Here is an 18,155-nt window from a genome sequence, read left to right on the forward strand (position 1 = left end):
CATAAGCATTCGTGTTGAATCTCAAAATAACTGTGTAGCATGAAGGAAAGCAATATTTGTATACCCCTTATAGTGCTTCTGAAATTAGGAAAAATATTAACTAATCTTTAAAAAATATTAACCAATCATGTAAAGGAAGAAAATCAATGACTGCATTTAGGGCTGGGGAAGATAGAAGGAGAGATTACAAAAGGGCAAGAGGTAAATACAGGATGTGGCACAGGTAGGTGTAGAGCTGTTGGCATGGAAATTACTACAATAATTTAAAGATAATAAAAAACATTCAGAAGAAGTGTGATTCACTTAATTCACTGCATTCTTTCCCATTCACTCTGAATACAGGGTTTCTGACCCAGTTGTAGTTCAACCTAACCCTCAGAATCTCAAGACAAGCGACACCAGCCTATGAAATGTCATTCCTAACAGCACAGAGCAACTTGACAGTATGTAATACACACTGTGAACAGAGAATATAATTCCCATTTTTCACAGAAGCCCAACAAAGCCCCCCCCCCATCTTCAGGATGACCTCAGACCGCAATCACAGGAGGAACAAGGCTGAAAATGAGAACCACCAAGTCATGCCGGCTTTCTTTTCAGGTCTTGGGCAGCACTGCATTACAAGTGAATACCGGACACAGTGATTTTCTGACTGCACGCTTTGCCTTCGGAAGCAGAGCGGGTTGGGGATTCCCACAATATCTGTTCCCCTGGACATGCTGACAGATCCCAAGTGTGCTTTCAAATAAATCCAGGCAATGAATAGAATCAACAAAATGAAAGGTACTAGTACATGAGCAAATGCACCTGGACAAAAAGATCATAATCCCGAGACATGTTAGAAAATTCAATGGGTTTGCAGGTTGGTGAACTAGAACCTGAAACAAGTCATCACAGCGTAAGGTGATATCGTGAGAGAGGTAGCTCAACTTAGCTGAGGATGGGTGCACTGGATGAACCCTCAATCAACTCCATTTCCTAGTCAGAAAGGAATGAAGATCCTGCCAGGAGCTTGGAGTAATCACAGTTTGCTCAGGCCAAGGTGAAAACACAGAATTCCTTTTCCCTGACCACGCAGGGGCTGTGACTGAGGCACCCTGTTCAGGTGAGCAATGTCATGGAGGTGAAATCGCCTCAGCCAGAAATACTCCCACTGATTTCAATCGGGTAGTAGGCCTGAGCAGCTTAGCAAGTGCCATGCAGTTATTTAAAGCATCACTTTTACTTTTATCTAGTGGAGTGCATGTTGTGATAAAAGGGGTTTATGTTCCGTTAAATGTGTATCTAAGAGACCCCTTCAGTGTTGTTATTATCAATGAGAAAAAGAAAGTGTTTGCTGCTCATTTAAACCTTTTCTCCATTGTGAACAATCAGGTGTCTAAGGAGGTGAGATTTTCGGCCAAAAGATTTCCCACATTCAATACACTCATGAGGCCTTTCTTTTGTGTGAACTTTCTTGTGGTTAAAAAGGTGACCATGGCATCTAAAAGATTTTCCACATTCACTGCATTCATAAGGTTTTTCTCCAGTGTGAATTCTCTGGTGTTCAGTGAAGGCATGCCTTTGTCTGAATGACTGCCGACATTCACTACACTCATAAGGTTTTTCTCCAGTGTGAACTCTCTGGTGTTCCATGAGGGTATACCTTTGTCTAAAGGACTTCCCACATTCACTGCATTCATAAGGTTTTTCTCCAGTGTGAACTCTCTGGTGCTTAATAAGGGTACACCTTTGACTGAAGGACTGCCCACAGTCACTACACTCATAAGGTTTTTCTCCAGTGTGAACTCTCTGGTGATCAGTGAGGATCAACCTTAGGCTAAAGGACTGCCCACATTCACTGCACTCATAAGGTTTTTCTCCAGTGTGAACTCTCTGGTGTTCAGTGAGTCTGTACCTATGACGGAAAGTCTTGCCACAATCAGTACACTCATATGGCTTTTCCCCAGTGTGAACTTTCTGGTGCTGATTAAGAACAGACATATACCTGAATGACTTCCCACAATCACGACACACATGCGGCTTTTCTCCAGTGTGAAGTCTGTGGTGTTGATTGAGGTTAGTCTTCCATCTGAAGACCTTCCCACAATCACTACATTCATATGGCTTTTCTTCAGTGTGAACTATCCCATGTTGAATGAGGCTAGAGCTTCCTCTAAAAATCTTTCTGGATTTGTTACAATCATTATTCACTTCACCAGAGCAGACGTTCTGTTGAACAACTTTCTGGTTGTGGCTGGCAGCATTTTCACATTGACCCCACTGGTTATGATGTTTTCCACTGCGATGTTTCAGGGAAATCTCACTGCCACTGTGTGGCTCCTTGGTGGCGAGAGGGGCCTGGTGCTCGAGAAGCTCTGAGATGGCTGGCAAGTCTTCCCCACCCTCCCTACTGGATGAAGGCAGCCCTGATAAGTAGAAGCTGCACCTGGTCACAAACGAGTCCCTGTTCACAGCTTCTTTCCAGGGCTTCTCTCCACTGGCTTCCCTCTCTTGCTGGTGAGGGTTTGCACAGAAGTCTCTCACACGTGTGTCATTGAAGAAGGCTTTCTGCTCAAGGTGTCCTGCCTGTGACTCAGTGAGGTGCAGAATGTCTTTTAATAGAGAGAAACACCACTTACACAGATGAGTACTCTGGGTTCCTGGCTCTGACGTAGGTGCCCCGATCTGTGACTCTCCTTGTACAGATACACTATGCTCAGGACAGGCCTCCTCATCATCCATTTTATGCAAGCAACCTGAAAACAGAGAAATGAGGAGGAACTGGATGTTGACTACGGTGATGAGGGAAGTTCCATTACAAAAATATGTTGTACATCATACATGCATTCCACGAAATTGCCTGAAAATAAGAGATGTGCTGGAAGTATTTGGAACAAGCTCCTGTGAAGTTCTGGAACTCTGAATATCATAAAGCAAGGAAAGCCTCAGCAGAAATATGACACAAAGATGGAAAGCACCACATGGAATCGAAGCAGGATCGTCAGCTCCTTGTTCTGCTAACAGTGTTCAGAAGGGCTTATCTGCGGGTGACATGGGCGAGCTTTGTAGAAGGGTGCTTATGTCTAATCCAAGTAAAATTCAGTAGCAAGTGTTCGAGGACTACTGAAGCATGTATGTGCACCTCATAACACACGTGCTGGTCCATGTAGGAGAATACTGCACAGGGATCAGTACAGAGGGTCAGATGATGCAAAAAGGTGACAAAGGTGAAGGTAGCCAAAAGCCATGAAGTAACAGATGAAATGATCAGTCATCAAAATGTCATTAATGGTAAAGAAAATGCGGAAATAAGGTGTGGACAAATGCGTCTACACCTAAATATGGTTGGACATAAGCGAGTTCCTGGTGTGATCTGGAAAAAGCCCTCATGTGATACCTTCCCCCAGTTTCCACTCAGTATGATCAGGCCTCATCAGAGACCATCTTCCCAGTTCACCCTGAGAGAGAACACAGGGTTCTCCATGCAACTTCTACTCTATAAAAAATACAATGTAAATATTCAGAGTATTAATAAAAGACAATAAATGTGAGCAGACACCAAGAAGCCAGAGCAATTCGGATTGCAACAGTATTCATGGAAGAAAATATTACAAACAACAATTTAGGTAGGATGTTACAAGGACAGCTACGGTTCATGTAAGTAAAGACCATAACCTGGCACAGGCTGTCACAAAGAGCCTTACCTGGATGAATGGTGCAGAAATGGAAGCCATGAGGACATAGTCACCTTCCCAGGAAGAGAAAGTTCAAAGTGGGTCCCATTAAGCTCATTGCAAGAATCCTGACTCCCAGATACTTCTTGCATTTTTTGAGGCAGTGGGTTTAGGGGTGCTCAGGGAGTCCAGAGTTCAGGACTCCTCACACAGCTTGGCCCTGGCAGCCACAGCCCAAGTGTAAGGACAGTGGGGGAAGTTAGTAGAGTACATGGTGTGGCTGTGAGTGCTACGTTTGGAGAATAAAGGAAGACTGGACATCACCTCAGGACACTGAGACCAACATGAAGATCTTACCTGCAGATGAGACAAGTGCAAACACTTCCAGCATCACATTGCAGTAAAGAAGTCTCTGAGCCTCATCAAGGAGCCCCCACTCCTCCTCAGAGAAGACAATGGCCACATCCTCAAAGTTCATATTCTGTCAAAATGGGAACAGTTCAATCCAAGATTAGCTTTTCTCCTAGGATTTCAAGTTCTTCAAAATTCCAATCCTCCACATCCATACGCTCCCTCTATACTCCATCAGACAAGACAGCAGGCCTTGGGCTCATCAAAGTCACTCTCTTCTTATATTCCTACTGTTACTGTGTCTTCCCACAACAATAAAGGCAGTTGAGCAGAGAGAAGATACCTGAGCTCTGGGTCTCACATGTAGGCCATACTGCCTCTTGTCGATACAGTGGGTGTCACCCACATAGGGAAGAGAGAGTTTTGGGCCATAAAGAAAATGTGAATGACATATCACTTATTTTGTTACGCAATACTTTTGTTATTTCCCGTAATCTCCCTCAGAGACATGAAAAAACATAGCCTCATGCTTCACCCTTCTGACTCTGATACCATGGTGTTGAGGCCATCACCTTGCACTACCTGCTCAACATAATTCTTTGAACCACACTTCTCTCACACAGCTTCATTTCCAGGGGCACATCCTCAAAGGCAACACAAATTTGCCATGGCGAGAACACTTTATTTCCTACTCAACTTCTCTTGCAAATGTATCACTCACAACCTCTGTAATTTGTTTCTCTCTCTTTCTATCGCCCATCTCCATTCCACTGCAAACATGTAAGCCCAGCTGACACCAAGATATGCTATCTCCTTCTCATTGATCAATGTGTCAGCCCTTGACAACCCTAGGAAGGTGTGCATCCATGTAACACCTCAGCTCTTCACCTGGAAGGTCTCACCAAAACACCCCTATTTTCAGACAATTACACTAAAATTCCTCATATCATATCACATATCATATCAGCCAGTAAGCACCAAAAATGAACTCACTCCTTATTCACCCTATTGCAACATCCAGTGTCCTGTGGACATGAGTTCACACTCCCTTTCCAAGGGTACATCACTCCTTCTCCCACACTTCGCTCTCACCTGCATTCCCACACCCTCAGCCCCCATAGTCAACTCCTTGACTTCCTACTCATTACTCAGCATGTGTGGTGTAGTGACTGCTTGGCAGATTCAAACAGGAATAAGTTCTACACCAACACTGAGAGTCCACCCTCATTGAGGCTGCCTTCAACCCTGCTATAAAGGCCTCACTCCCTGACTGTTTTCCTTCAACCTCACCTATTGAGAACCACATCACGTCTTAGATATCCAGAGCCCTCCTCCACCAGTGCTGCACATGATCTCCCATCCCAGTCACAGCCCTCACCACTCAAGTCTCATGGCCGATGGCCCTCTACCCCTGTTGTATCAAAAATCAGCGAGCTGGACAAGAGGCCTTAATCAGCCTATTAGGAGTCATCTCTATTGCTTGCAGGTTCAGAACAGATTACCTCTGTCAAATTCTGAACACCCAAAGGAGGAATAATTCTTTTATATATTTCTTAGGTCTTTGTGTCAGTTATTTTTGTAGACAGCTTGTAAACTTGAGTACATATCATGTCTAGCAAACACCTGTCATATCTATACAGACAACTGTAACCTTGAGTATCATATCTATACAGGCACCTGGCATCAATAACAGAGTATCAGTGAGATGGCTAGCAGGCAAGGTCAGGCAATAAAGTTTATCTTTTCTATTCAAGATAAAAGCAAAGTTATTTTACAGTCTAAATTAACAGAGTTGACCTACAGAATAAGAGATTGTCTAAGCATCACAGAGTAGTTCAAGCAGCAGTTTTCTAAAGGAGGGATTACTATGCTTCACCCCATGCACAGTCAGTCTCACAGATGGCCACTCATGCCCCTAAGCAAATCAACCAAACTGAGGGCAACAGCCCAGTCCACACCAAGGCTCACAGAATATTCCTGGTGAGTGCTGATTAAGTAAATACTCACCAGCCCCAATCTCACCTTGTTTCCATGGACCTAGGGCCTCAAATTAAAATAAAATGATGATCTACAACTCCTCTCAGTTTGAGGTGGTCTTCACTCCTTTTGAATAGTCTTCGTCTTGAACAACTACCTTGAGTTCCAGATACTCTTTAACTGGTCCCTGAAATATCTCACACCCAAAAAGGCCAAAGTAAGTGTTTGTTTGTTTTTATCTGCAATGAACATAAATCTTCCCACTATGAATGTCTTTATGAAAGATAATGGTGCTTCCATATCCCCGGATGCTAAATACAAACCTTCATCTCATCTCTGACTCTTATCCCTCTCCCCCCCCCTTCTCTTTCTCAATCTCAAAATTAGAAAATCCATGTGGCCACGCCTAAAATACCAATCCCGGATCCAACTGTGTTTCCATCTCAATTGCCACCACCAGGGTCCAGTTACCTTCACACTCTCCCATACCAGTGGTCGGCAAACCACGGCTTGAGAGCCACATGGGGCTCTTTGGCCCATTGAGTGTGGCTCTTCCACAAAATACCACATACCGGTGCGCACGTAAGTGTGATTGAAACTTCGTGGCCCATGGGCAGAAGTTGGTTGTCAGCCTGAGCGAGTCTATTTTGAAGAAGTGGTATTAGAAAAAGTGGGGGGTGTCAGTCGGATGGGTGATGGGAGACATGGCACAGGCAGGCCGCTCAAAGGATATGCAGCACGGGAGAGGCGCATGGTTCATGCACGAGTTGAGGAAGGGAGAGTTGGATGGGGTTGTTCTCAGTGAATGTACCTCAGTCATATTGAGGACTTTTATAGCAAAGGCCAATTTAGGAGTAACCTAATTAAGTAAATATCAATGTACCTACCCATATCGTTTAAGTTTAAAAAATTTGGCCCTCAAGAGATATTTCAATCATTAAACTGTTGATATTTGGCTCAGTTGACTAATGAGTTTTCACCACTATCTCAGATGATCACACCACCTCCCTCTCACCGATATTGCTCTCCATGCAGCAGCCACAGGGCGTCTAATGAGACCTGAGGCAGATTACCTGCCTCCGCTGCTCCAAATCTCCCATTGCCCCCACGCCCCCATCACCTGCAGAACTGACAACCCTGTTGTCACAAAGCTCCTCTACACCTGACTCCGCTCCCATTCTTACCTGTTCCCATCAAAGAGAAAAACATTCCTACAGGTTCCAGAACCAGCTGTCTTCACTCTGAGCCTCTACCACATGTGAAACCTGTGCCTGGAAGGACCTCCCACATTTCATTCCACTGTTTGCCAGAAAAACATGGACCACTTCATCCAAACCTAGTCATGGACTTAATTCGGGTATTTGTGTCTGTTTTTATGTCCCCAGGTCCCTGGGCAGGAAGAGAGGCTGGTCAGCCTCAGGACCCCACTGTCTCTGAGGCCACAAGAGTGTGAGGCCCTGACATCAGCCCCACAGCCCAGGCCCCTCAGCGGCTCCTCACCTGCAGGAACCTGTAGGAACTAAAGGTCTGTTAATGGCCTGGCACCCAACGCCAGGATCCAGGGGCTCAGGCTGCTCAGGGTCCTGGCCCAGCCCTGGTGCTGGGTGATACCTGAATTCCCCCAGGGCTCCGTCCTCAGTGCACACTCTTGTCAAGTTCCTTATCTTTCAAAAGACACCTCCTTCTGGTCCCTAATTTCTCTCCTCTCCCTTTTAAGGTGTGGTTCTTATCAGCAGTTTGGGGAAATGTTTAGAACCCTACCTCAGACAGCGTCCCTCTGCTGTTCACAACCACCCATGGCTCCAGCGTCCTGAGGATGAAAGTAAAACTCCTCACACAAAACTTTGCCTCATCTTCTTTGTTGCCTTTAAACAAAGAACAGACCTGGGTTTCCCGAGTCCTCACAGCTCAGCCACAGCCCCACGGCCTGACTGAGCGGCATTGCAGCCCGACACCCTCTTTCACCCCGTCACATGCTGTGTCACCTACAAGCTACTCACTGTTCTGGGTGCTGGGACGCGGGCTACAGGGCCTGACAGCGTGGTAGGTGGAGGGTAAATGGGGTGAGGCTGAGTTGACCTCAGTGAGCAGAGAGGAGTCTGGGAAGCATGGAGACCTCAATCCCGCGTGCTGCAGGTCAACAAGCCTCAGACACCCCCTGCACCGCGGGGACGCTGCCTCTGACGGCTTGTCCTAGTCCTGATGCTGCCCGCTGGGCCCTCTAAAGTCGATAGAACCAGGAGGTGAAAATGACCACCAGGAGGACTAATCTGGGAGTCACGCCCAAACCAATGAGCGCCAGGCTCATGCGCCTCTCCTGGGCTTTCATTGGCTAAACGCAGCCATCATTAGGCGCATTGCCCTTTGGGTAAGGAGCTTTCCAGGCCGCGCAGGTGGCGTTAGGATCCCAGTCAGTGGCCATTGAGAATATCGGTGTTGGGGCGCCCGAATGGCTGTGGGGAATGACAACCTTAGGTTTAGGTGGCTGGTGGCAGGGCTATGGGGAGTGTTGTCTGCAACTGAGCCCTTATTTGGAGATATTATTTCAGATTCCATGAAGCTCAGAACGCTCCCTGAGGTGAAAATTATGGCAATTATTCCTGAAGACTACAAATCTAAACGGATATGTAGATAGTTACTTTTTTAAAATTTTATTTTGAGAGAAAATGAGAGGGAGAGAGAAAAACACAGGTGGGGTGCCTCCTCCCCTCCCTTACCCACCGTCTAGGCATCCAGCCAGGAACTTGTCTTGTGGCTTCACCTGGAATTGCAACCTTTGTTTCCCTGGGAGGAAACTCAAACAATGGAATCACTCCAGTCCTCAGAGTTCTTTTTTTTATTATCATTTTATAAAATATGTTTTATTTATTTTTTACAGAGAGGAAGGGAGATGGATAGAGAGTTAGAAACATCAATGAGAGAGAAACATCTATCAGCTGCTACCTGCAAACCCCCTACTCGGGATGTGCCCGAAAGCAAGGTGCATGCCCTTGACCGGAATCGAACTCGGGACCTTTCAGTCTGCAGGGCGATGCTCTATCCACTGAGCCAAACTGGATAGGGCTAGAGTTTTTATTTTTAACACAGAAACAGCACATTATTAAGAGAAAAATAAGGCTATGAGAATATATACATAATTCAAACCTATTCGCTTAAAAGCAATATTTGAATGGACACAGAGGCCAAGAAGTGGACATTTCCTAAATTGTCTGCATGTCTGAAGTCAACACACATTGTGCAGCTATGAAGCTAACAGTTACTACAAATGTTCATTACATGTGCCAGGCCCTGGATTCAATGCTTTACCTGCAATATTATTATTTCACTCAATCCTCTCCACAACTTGAGTCGTTTCAGGATCTATTTCATCAAGAAGAAATCCAGACTCAGAGACTCCAGGTAAATTGCCTGATTGTAGAGTTAATAAAGGAAGGGCTGGAAGTCAAACCCATGTGTCTCTAATAACACAGCTCTGGCTTCCTATGTTAGGCTCTGCTCCATTCTAGAGGGTAGAATAGGCAATGCATTCCCATTAGGACCAGCTAGATCTTATTATGGGTAATAAACAGTCCCATAGTTTTAGTGACTCTTATTAAAGAAGGTATCTTTCTTGTTCATACCTCCTGTTCACCTGTGTTCTACTGAGACCAGGATAATGGAGAGACCACCCATGTAGGTACTGCTGGGTGTTATTAGAGATGGACATAGGGAGTGGCCAGTCTCCGGGTGTCCAGACTCTTCTGTTAGGGCCGACAGGATTCACTCCCAGCACATTTCATTGGTCAGAGCACATCACAGGCTGTTGTCAAACTCAGGTGGTCAGGAGGAGAACCTGACATACTTACTCGATTGGACCCATTAACATGACCACGTGGTGCCAGCCTCTGTTGGGGACAGTGCAGGGCCAAGGAGAGGAGTGGGGATGGGTAGGAAATGACAGTGAGAGTCCATCAGGTTGGGTCCCTGTCTCCTCATTCAGGTGGACCGTGTCCCTTAGTTGCCCTAAACAACTCCTTCTCAACCTTCTGGCCCTTTAAATACATTTCATCATGTTGTGACCCAACCATAACATTATTTTTGTTGCTACTTTATAACTGCAATGTTGCTATTGTTATGAATCATCATGTAAATATCTGATATGTAGGATGGTCTTAGGCGACCCCTGTGAAAGGGTCGTCCTACCGCCAAAGTGGTCGCGACCCACAGGTTGAGAACCGCTGCCCTAAGCCATCACTGGCAACTTCCAAAGCAGTGAACCTCAGAAAAGGATTTTGGGCAGATGGCATTGGCAGCAAACTCAGAACCCACTTCTGAGTGTGACCTGGGTAAACCCCTGGCTGCCTTGGGACCCACACTGTGGTGGAGGTGAAGACTCACAAGTTAAGAGTGTTGATTGGGAAGAGTTCAGGCTGCAAGCAACCAGCATCCATGTTCTTTTATATTAACATCAGTTGCTACCCTGCCTCCAAGGCCCTATATCATTTGCATCGCCCAGGTAAGGGCTCCATTAGGTGGGGCTGATGGTGAAAATGCTGCCAGTAACATCAATGGTGACCCTGTGGTTTCTGCTCATTCTGTGCAGGAACCTGTGCTGAATGCGGTCCCTCCATAGTTCTCCCCATCCACAGTGAAGAGATCTCTGGGCCTAATTCTCCCTCCTGGCCCCAGTGACCCGTGTGGCCATGCACACACAGTAGATGAAGAGAGCCCAGAAGTCCCGGAATGATGCTCCATGGAGCCCGGGGCACCTTCCTCCCTGAGGGGTCAGCCTAGCATTCACATGGGCAAGGGACACCCTTCTCCAGGGACGTCCACTTCCTCATTCCTAGTGGGGGGTTAGGAGCCTGGAAGTCTTACCACTCAGCTCCCCGCACATGCACTCACCCACTCATTCCTTCCCAAAGCACCGGGATCCCCAGCTCCTCCACGAAACCTAGTGTCCTTCACAAACACTCCCCATGCACACTCTCTAACTCCAGGCTGCCATCAGAATCTTCCCTAATTCCTCCCCTTCCCTCAGCCTGGGGTTCTATGAGGTGATCTTTCACTTCAACCATCCCTGAGGCCAGAGAGGGGACACCCTGGGGTACAGCAGAGGCTGGAAGAGCAGGGACAGAAGGGGCCCCTTCCTGATCCCTCCAGAGACTGCCTAGGCAGCTGCCTGTGTCTGGGGTGCACAGACTCCCAGGGAAACATACCGACACCACAAGCACAGAAACACGCAGGTACTGGACACCCCCAGCCACAGCTGGGCACTCAGGTGCAGTGCTTATGGCCAGGCTCACACACACACACACACTGCAGACACAGGGAACACCTTGAGGGGAACACACACACACACACACACACACACACTGGACACAGACACACTGGAAACAAACATAGAAACAGTGTCATACAGACAGTATCACAGGACACACACACACACAGACTCACACAATGGACACAGGCGCGCACACACCAGAGCAGACATACATGGACATAGAACACAGACACAAAGAGAACCCTCAAGGGGACAACCAATTCACACATACGAACAACAGGCAACATGCAAAACAAACACTCCCCCAAATGCTGAGTCATACTAACTCACGGTCTTGAAGGAAACATGAAGATTTCAGGTGCTGCCCTGGCCAGGCGGCTCAATCTCTTGCAGCTTCATTTCATTTGCCTACTTCAATCAAAGGGCATGTTCAGTTCTTGGTGAGGGCACAGACCAGGTTGTGGGTTTGATCTGCTGCCCGGCATTTATGGAAGGCAACCGGTCCATGTTTCCTCTCACATGGATGTTCCTTTTTTTTTTTCTCTGTGCCCCTCCCTTCCTCTCTCTCAAAGCAATAAACATATCCGCAGGTGAGGATTACAATTTTAAAAAAGAATTAAGGGGCCCTAGCTGGTTTGGCTCAGTGGATAGAGCATAAGCCTGTGGTTGGAAGGGTCCCAGGTTCAATTCTGTACAAGGGCACAACCCAGGTTGTGGGCTCGATTCCCAGTAGGGGATGTGCAAGAGGCAGCTGATAGATGTTTCTCTCTCATCGTGTATGTTTCTATCCCTCTCTCTCTCTCTCTCCCTCTCTCTCCATCTCCCTTCCTCTCTCAAATCAATAAAAATACTTTCAAAAAAAAAAGAATTAAGGGGTTGAGCCCTAGCCGGTTTGGATCAGTGGATAGAGCGTTGGCCTGGGGACTGAAGAGTCCTGTGTTCGATTCTAAGGAAAGGCACATGCCTGGGTTCAGGGTTTGATCCCCAGAAGTGGGCCAGCATGAGGCAGGCAATCAATGATTCTCTCTCATCATGGATGTTTCTATCTCTCTATCTCTCTCCCTTCTCTCTAAAATCAATGAAAAAATATTTTTAAAAACATTTATAGTTTCACATTGCAAAGAATTCAGTTGAGTCATTGAGGATTGAGTGAAATAAATATATCTGAAATAACCTATAGTTAAAATAATTTCGTTTTAAAAATTGGCAAAAGATTCTGACCAGACATTGCAACAAAAGAGACAAAGACAGTGTAAATAATTGCTTGAAAAAGCGTTCACCATAAAAAATTATTAGGGAAAAATTTTTTTTTAATTTATTAGGGAAATGAAATTAAAACAAAGCAAGTAAACACTATACTCATTTCTCGGCCTATTATTAAAAAGATTAAACATCACATGTGCTGGTAGGGTTGTAGAAAACTAGAAATTTCATTACTGTGGGTGGGTGGAAAGCCAAAGGGAATGATCATTTTTGAACACAGTTCTGCATATACTAACAGGTAAAACATTCATCTAAACTGCATCAGTTCGATAAGTAAAACATATCTCTGTATAAAGAACTGAAGGCAATATTCCCAGCGGAATTATTTTTAATATCTCAAACCTGGAAATGACTAAAACCATAGACAGATCAATAATAGGTAAACTGGTTATTCACAGAACGCAGTATGACTCAGCCATAAAAATAATTAACTATTCACATAAGCATTTGTGTTGAATCTCAAAATACTGTACAGCATGAAGGAAAGCAATATTTGTATACCCCTTATAGTGCTTCTGAAATTAGGAAAAATATTAACTAATCTTAAAAAAAAATATGAACTAATCTTGTAAAGGAAAGAAAAGCAATGACTGCATTTAGGGCTGGGGAAGGCAGAAGGAGAGATTACAAAAGGGCAGGAGGTAACTACAGGGTGTGTCACAAGTAGGTGTAGAGCTGTTGGCAAGGAAATTACCACAATAATTTAAAAATAATAAAAAACAAGAATAAACTCTTCCCTGGCCAGTGAGCGTCAGGTGTTTGAGCACCATCCGTTGCCCTAAAAGGTCACTGGTTACATTCCAGCTCAAGGCACGTGCCTGCCTGGATGCCCTGTAGGTGACCTGCAGGAGGCAGCTGTTTGATGTTTCTTTCTAATAATACCATTTCTCTCTCTCTCTCTCTCTCTCTCTATCTCTCTCTCTCTCTCTCTCTCTCTCTCTCTCTCTCTGTTGCTCTCTCTCTTTCTCTCTCTCTCCCTTCTGTGCTTTGTGAAAAATCGTTAAAAATATTTTTAAATATGTAAAATACTTATTTAGAAAAATAGAGTCAACTCTGTGTTTTGCATATTCACATCTATATGCCTGGTTTTGCCCTAACCTGTATATGGGTGAGAGGTAAGTTTATGTCATATGTGACCATTTCAGAGCTTGATCTCTATATCCCCGCTCAACAAATAGTACAAATATACCTAAATAAAACCTTAAAATGTGCTTCCAAATAAAGGCCTATATAACCATGTCTTGGTAGAAAATTAAAATGACAACCCTATATGGGCTCTACCATCTCTCTCCTAATTTCTTGGGAGCACCAGCCTTGCCTCAGTGGCAGCAAATACTGGCAAGCAGAGAAAACTATAGCCATCAGAATCAACAGGAATGCTGACTGGGTCACACATGCCAAATCCTGGGACTGACTATAGGATTACCCTTCCTCTAGCTTTGAGGTCTCACATGTTGAGCAAACCTTGAGGTGAACACCTTAGAGAGGCCAGAAGAGGAAACAGACCCTTTAGATTATATTCCCTAAGAATGACTTTAGTGACAGGAAACAGTGATGGAGGAACTGAGGACGCCTGTCCACAATGACCACACAAGTCACACGTCCTTGGTCATTTGTGGGTCACGTTCAGAAGAGGTGCGATTCACTTAATTCTCTGCTCTCTTTCCCACTCACTGTGAACACAGGGTTTCTGACCCAGTTGTAGTTCAACCTAACCCTCAGAGTCTCAACACAAGCGACACCAGCCTATGAAATATCATTCATAACGGCACAGGGCACCTTGACAGTATGTAATACACACTGTGAACAGAGAATATAATTCACATTGTTCACAGAAGCACAACAAAGCCCTCTCACCCCCATCTTCAGGATGACCTCAGACCACAATCATAGGAGGCACCAGGCTGCAAATGAGAACCACCAAGTCATGCCGGCTTTCTTTCCAGGTCTTGGGCAGCACTGCATTACAAGTGAATACTGGACACAGTGATTTTCTGACTCCACGACTCCACGCTTTGCCTTCGGAAGCACAGCAGGTTGGGGATTCCCACAATATCTATTCTACTGTACATGCGGACTGATCCCAAGTGTGCTTTCAAATCAAGCCAGGCAATGATCAGGACCAACAAAATGAAAGGTACTAGTACATGAGCAAAAGCACCTGGACAAAAAGATTATAATCCCGAGACGTGTCAGAAAATTCAATCGGTTTGCAGGTTGATGAACTGGGACCTGAAACAATTCATCACAGCATAGAATGATAACCTGAGAGAGGTAGCTCCTCTTAGCTGAGGATGGGTGCGGTAGATGAACCCTCAATCAACTCCATTTCCTAGTCAGAAAGGAATGAAGATCCTGATGAGAACTTGGACTAATCACAGTTTGCTCAGGCTGAGCTGAGAACACAGACTTCTTTTTCCCTGACCACACAGGGGCTGTGACTGAGGCACCCTGTTCAGGTGAGCCAGGTGGTGGAGGTGAAATCGTCTCAGCCAGAAATACTCCCAGTGATATCAATCGGGTAGTAGGCCCGAGCAGCTTAGCACGTGCCATGCAGTTATTTAAAGCATTGCTTGTACTGAAATTTTATGAGGACTCTAGCGGAGTGCATGTTGTGAAAAAAGGGGTTTATGTTCCATTAAATGTGTATCAAAGAGACCCCTTCAGGGTTGTTATTGTCAATGAGAAAAAGAAAGTATTCGCTGCACATTTAAAGCTTTTCTCCATTATGAACAATCAGGTGTCTAAGGAGGTGAGATTTTAGGCTAAAACGTTTTCCACATTCACTACACTCATGAGGCCTTTCTCCTGTGTGAACTCTCTTGTGGTTAAAAAGGTGACTATAGCATCTAAAAGATTTCCCACATTCACTGCATTCATAAGGTTTTTCTCCAGTATGAATTCTCTGGTGTTCAGTGAGGGCATGCCTTCCTCTGAAGGACTGTCCACATTCACTACACTCATAAGGTTTTTCTCCAGTGTGAACTCTGTGGTGCTTAGTAAGTGTACTGCTTTCTCTGAAGGACAGCCCACATTCACTACACTCATAAGGTTTTACTCCAGTGTGAATTCTCCTGTGCGTAAAAAGGTGACCATGGCATCTAAAAGATTTCCCACATTCACTACATTCATAAGGTTTTTCTCCAGTGTGAACTCTCTGGTGTTCAGTGAGGTTGTACCTATGACTGAAAGCCTTGCCACAATCAGTACACTCATACGGCTTTTCCCCAGTGTGAACTCTCTGGTGCTGATTAAGAACAGAGATATACCTGAATGACTTCCCACAATCACTACACAAATAGGGCTTTTCTCCAGTGTGAAGTCTGTGGTGTTGATTGAGGTTACTCTTATATCTGAAGGCCTTCCCACAGTCACTACACTCATATGGCTTTTCTCCAGTGTTACCTTTCCTATGTCGAATGAGGCTAGAGAGTCCTCTAAAAATATTTCCAGATTTGTTACATGCATAATTCACTTCTCCAGAGCAGACACTCTGTTGAACAACTTTCTGGTTGTGGCTGGCAGTATTTTCACATTGACCCCTGTGGTTATGACGATTTCCACTGGGAATTTTCTGGGAAGTCTCACTGCCACTGTGTGACTCCTCAGTGTTGAGAGGGTCCTGGGGCTGGAGAAGCTCTGAAATGGCTGGCAGGTCTTCCCCAACCTCCTTACTGGATGAAGGCAGCCCTGATAAGTAGAAGCTGCACCTGGTCACAAACGAGGCCCTGTCCACAGCTTCTTTCCAGGGCTTCTCTCCACTGGCTCCCCTCAGTTGCTTGCGAGGGATTGCACTGAAACAGAAGTCTCTCACCCATTCATCACTTAAGGAGGCTTTCTGCTCAAAGTATGCTGCCTGTGACTCAGTCAAGTGCAAAATATCTTTGAACAAAGAGAAACACCACTTACACACATGGGTCCTCTGGGTTGCTGGCTCTGTCTTAGATGCCCTGACCTGTGACTCTCCTCGTACAAATACACTCTGCTCAGGACAGGCCTCCTCATCATCCATTTTATGCAAACAACCTGAAAACAGAGAAATGAGGAGAAACTGGATGTTGACTACAGTGATGAGGGAAGTTCCATTACAAAAATATGTTGCACATCATACATGCGTACCATGCAATCCCTTGAAAATAAGAGATGTGTTGGCCGGATTTGGAAAAGGCTCCTGTGAATTTCTGGAACTCTGAATATCACAAAACAAGGAAAGCCTCACCAGAAATATGACCCAAAAATGGCAAGCACCACATAGATGCGAAGCATGATCATCAACTCCTTCTGCTAACAATGTTCAGCAGGGCTTGTCTGCTGGTGAAATGGGAAAGCTGTGCAGAAGGTTGCTTATGTCTTATTCCTAATAAAATTCAAGAGCAGAGATTCTAGGACTACTAAGCATGTGTATCCACCTCATAACACATGTGCAGGTCTATGTAGGAGAATACTGCACAGGGAGCAGTGCCCAGGGAGGTGATGCAAAAAGGTGACAAAGGTGAAGGTAGCCAAAAGCCATGAACATAAAGATGAAATGATCAGTCATCAAAATGTCAATAATGGTAAAGAAAATGTAGAAATAAAGTCTGGAAAAATGTACTGGCACCAAAATATGGTTGGACACAAGTGGGTTTCTGGTGTGATCTTAAAGAAGCCCTCATGTGATACGTTCCCCCAGTTTCCACTCAGTAGGATCAGGCCTCATCAGAGACCATCTTGCCAGTTCACCCAGAGAGAGAACACAGGGTTCTCCATGCACCTTCTACTCTAGAAATACATGCAACCTAAATATTCAGAGTATTAATGAAAGACAAGGGAGGTGAGCAGTCAGCACTAACCCAGAGCAATTCGGAATGCAATAGTATTCAGGAAAGGAAATATTACAAACAACAATTGAGGTAGGATGTTAAAAGTACAGCTACGGTTCATGTAAGTAAAGATGATAACCTGGCACAGGCAGTCACAGAGCCTTACCTGGATGAATGGTGCAGAAGTGGAAGCCATGAGGACAGAGTCACCTTCCCAGGAAGACAAAGTTCAAAGTGGGTTCTATTAAGCTCATTGCAAGACTCCTGACTGCCAGACACTTCATGGATTTCTGATGCAGCGGGTGTAAGGGGTGCTTGGTGAGTCCAGAGATCAGACTCCCCACACAGCTCGTCCCTGGCAGCCAGAGCCCATTTGAAAGGACAGTGGGGGATATTAGTAGAGCCCATGGTCTGGTTGTGAGACCTATGTTTGGAGAATAAAGGAAGAGTATTCATCACCTCAGGACATTGGGACAAACGTAAAGGTCTTACCTGCAGATGAGACCAGTGCAAACACTTCCAGCATCACATTGTAGTAGAGAAGTCTCTGAGCCTCATCAAGGAGCCCCCACTCCTCCTCAGAGAAGACAATGGCCACGTCCTCAAAGTTCATATTCTGTCATAATGGGGACAGTTCAAGCCATGATTAGCTTCTCTCTTAGGATTTCAAGTTCTTCATAATTCCCACCCTCCACATCCACTTGCTCCCTCTACCCTTCATCAGACACCAGGCCTTGAGCCCATCAGAGTCACTCTCACCTTATATTCCTACAGATACTGTGTCTTTCCACAGCAATAAAGGCAGTTGAGCAGAAAGCAGATACCTGAGCTCTGGGCACATCT

At 45.3% G+C, this 18,155-nt stretch overlaps 2 protein-coding genes across 2 annotated transcripts; both read right to left on the reverse strand.

The window, feature by feature from the left end:
• Positions 1-1,344: 1,344 nt before the first annotated feature.
• Positions 1,345-4,134, reverse strand: LOC139000225 (zinc finger protein 154-like). Its single transcript, XM_070402486.1, has 2 exons — positions 4,014-4,134; positions 1,345-2,123 (listed from the first exon to the last, which is right to left on the reverse strand). Exons 1-2 carry the CDS (start codon positions 4,132-4,134, stop codon positions 1,345-1,347), a joined length of 900 nt encoding a protein of 299 aa, XP_070258587.1.
• Positions 4,135-15,220: 11,086 nt separating this feature from the next.
• LOC139000227 (zinc finger protein 154-like) lies at positions 15,221-17,925 on the reverse strand. The gene is made up of 2 exons (XM_070402487.1): positions 17,805-17,925; positions 15,221-16,200 (listed from the first exon to the last, which is right to left on the reverse strand). The coding sequence occupies exons 1-2, from the start codon at positions 17,923-17,925 to the stop codon at positions 15,221-15,223; spliced, it is 1,101 nt and encodes a 366-aa protein (XP_070258588.1).
• Between the last annotated feature and the right edge of the window lie 230 nt (positions 17,926-18,155).

The sequence above is a fragment of the Myotis yumanensis genome, unplaced genomic scaffold (genome assembly GCF_028538775.1).
Source record: "Myotis yumanensis isolate MYYU_CA2020_CCGP unplaced genomic scaffold, mMyoYum1.0.hap1 SCAF_23, whole genome shotgun sequence".
Taxonomy (NCBI): domain Eukaryota; kingdom Metazoa; phylum Chordata; class Mammalia; order Chiroptera; family Vespertilionidae; genus Myotis; species Myotis yumanensis.

Coding starts and splice junctions, on each gene's coding strand:
- LOC139000225 (XM_070402486.1), bottom strand. CDS start 4,134: ATGAACTTTGAGGATGTGGCCATTGTCTTCTCTGAGGAGGAGTGGGGG. Junction 2,124..4,013: donor TGCACTTGTCTCATCTGCAG/GTAAGATCTTCA, acceptor AACATGGGATAG/TTCACACTGAAGAAAAGCCA.
- LOC139000227 (XM_070402487.1), bottom strand. CDS start 17,925: ATGAACTTTGAGGACGTGGCCATTGTCTTCTCTGAGGAGGAGTGGGGG. Junction 16,201..17,804: donor TGCACTGGTCTCATCTGCAG/GTAAGACCTTTA, acceptor TCTACTTATCAG/GGCTGCCTTCATCCAGTAAG.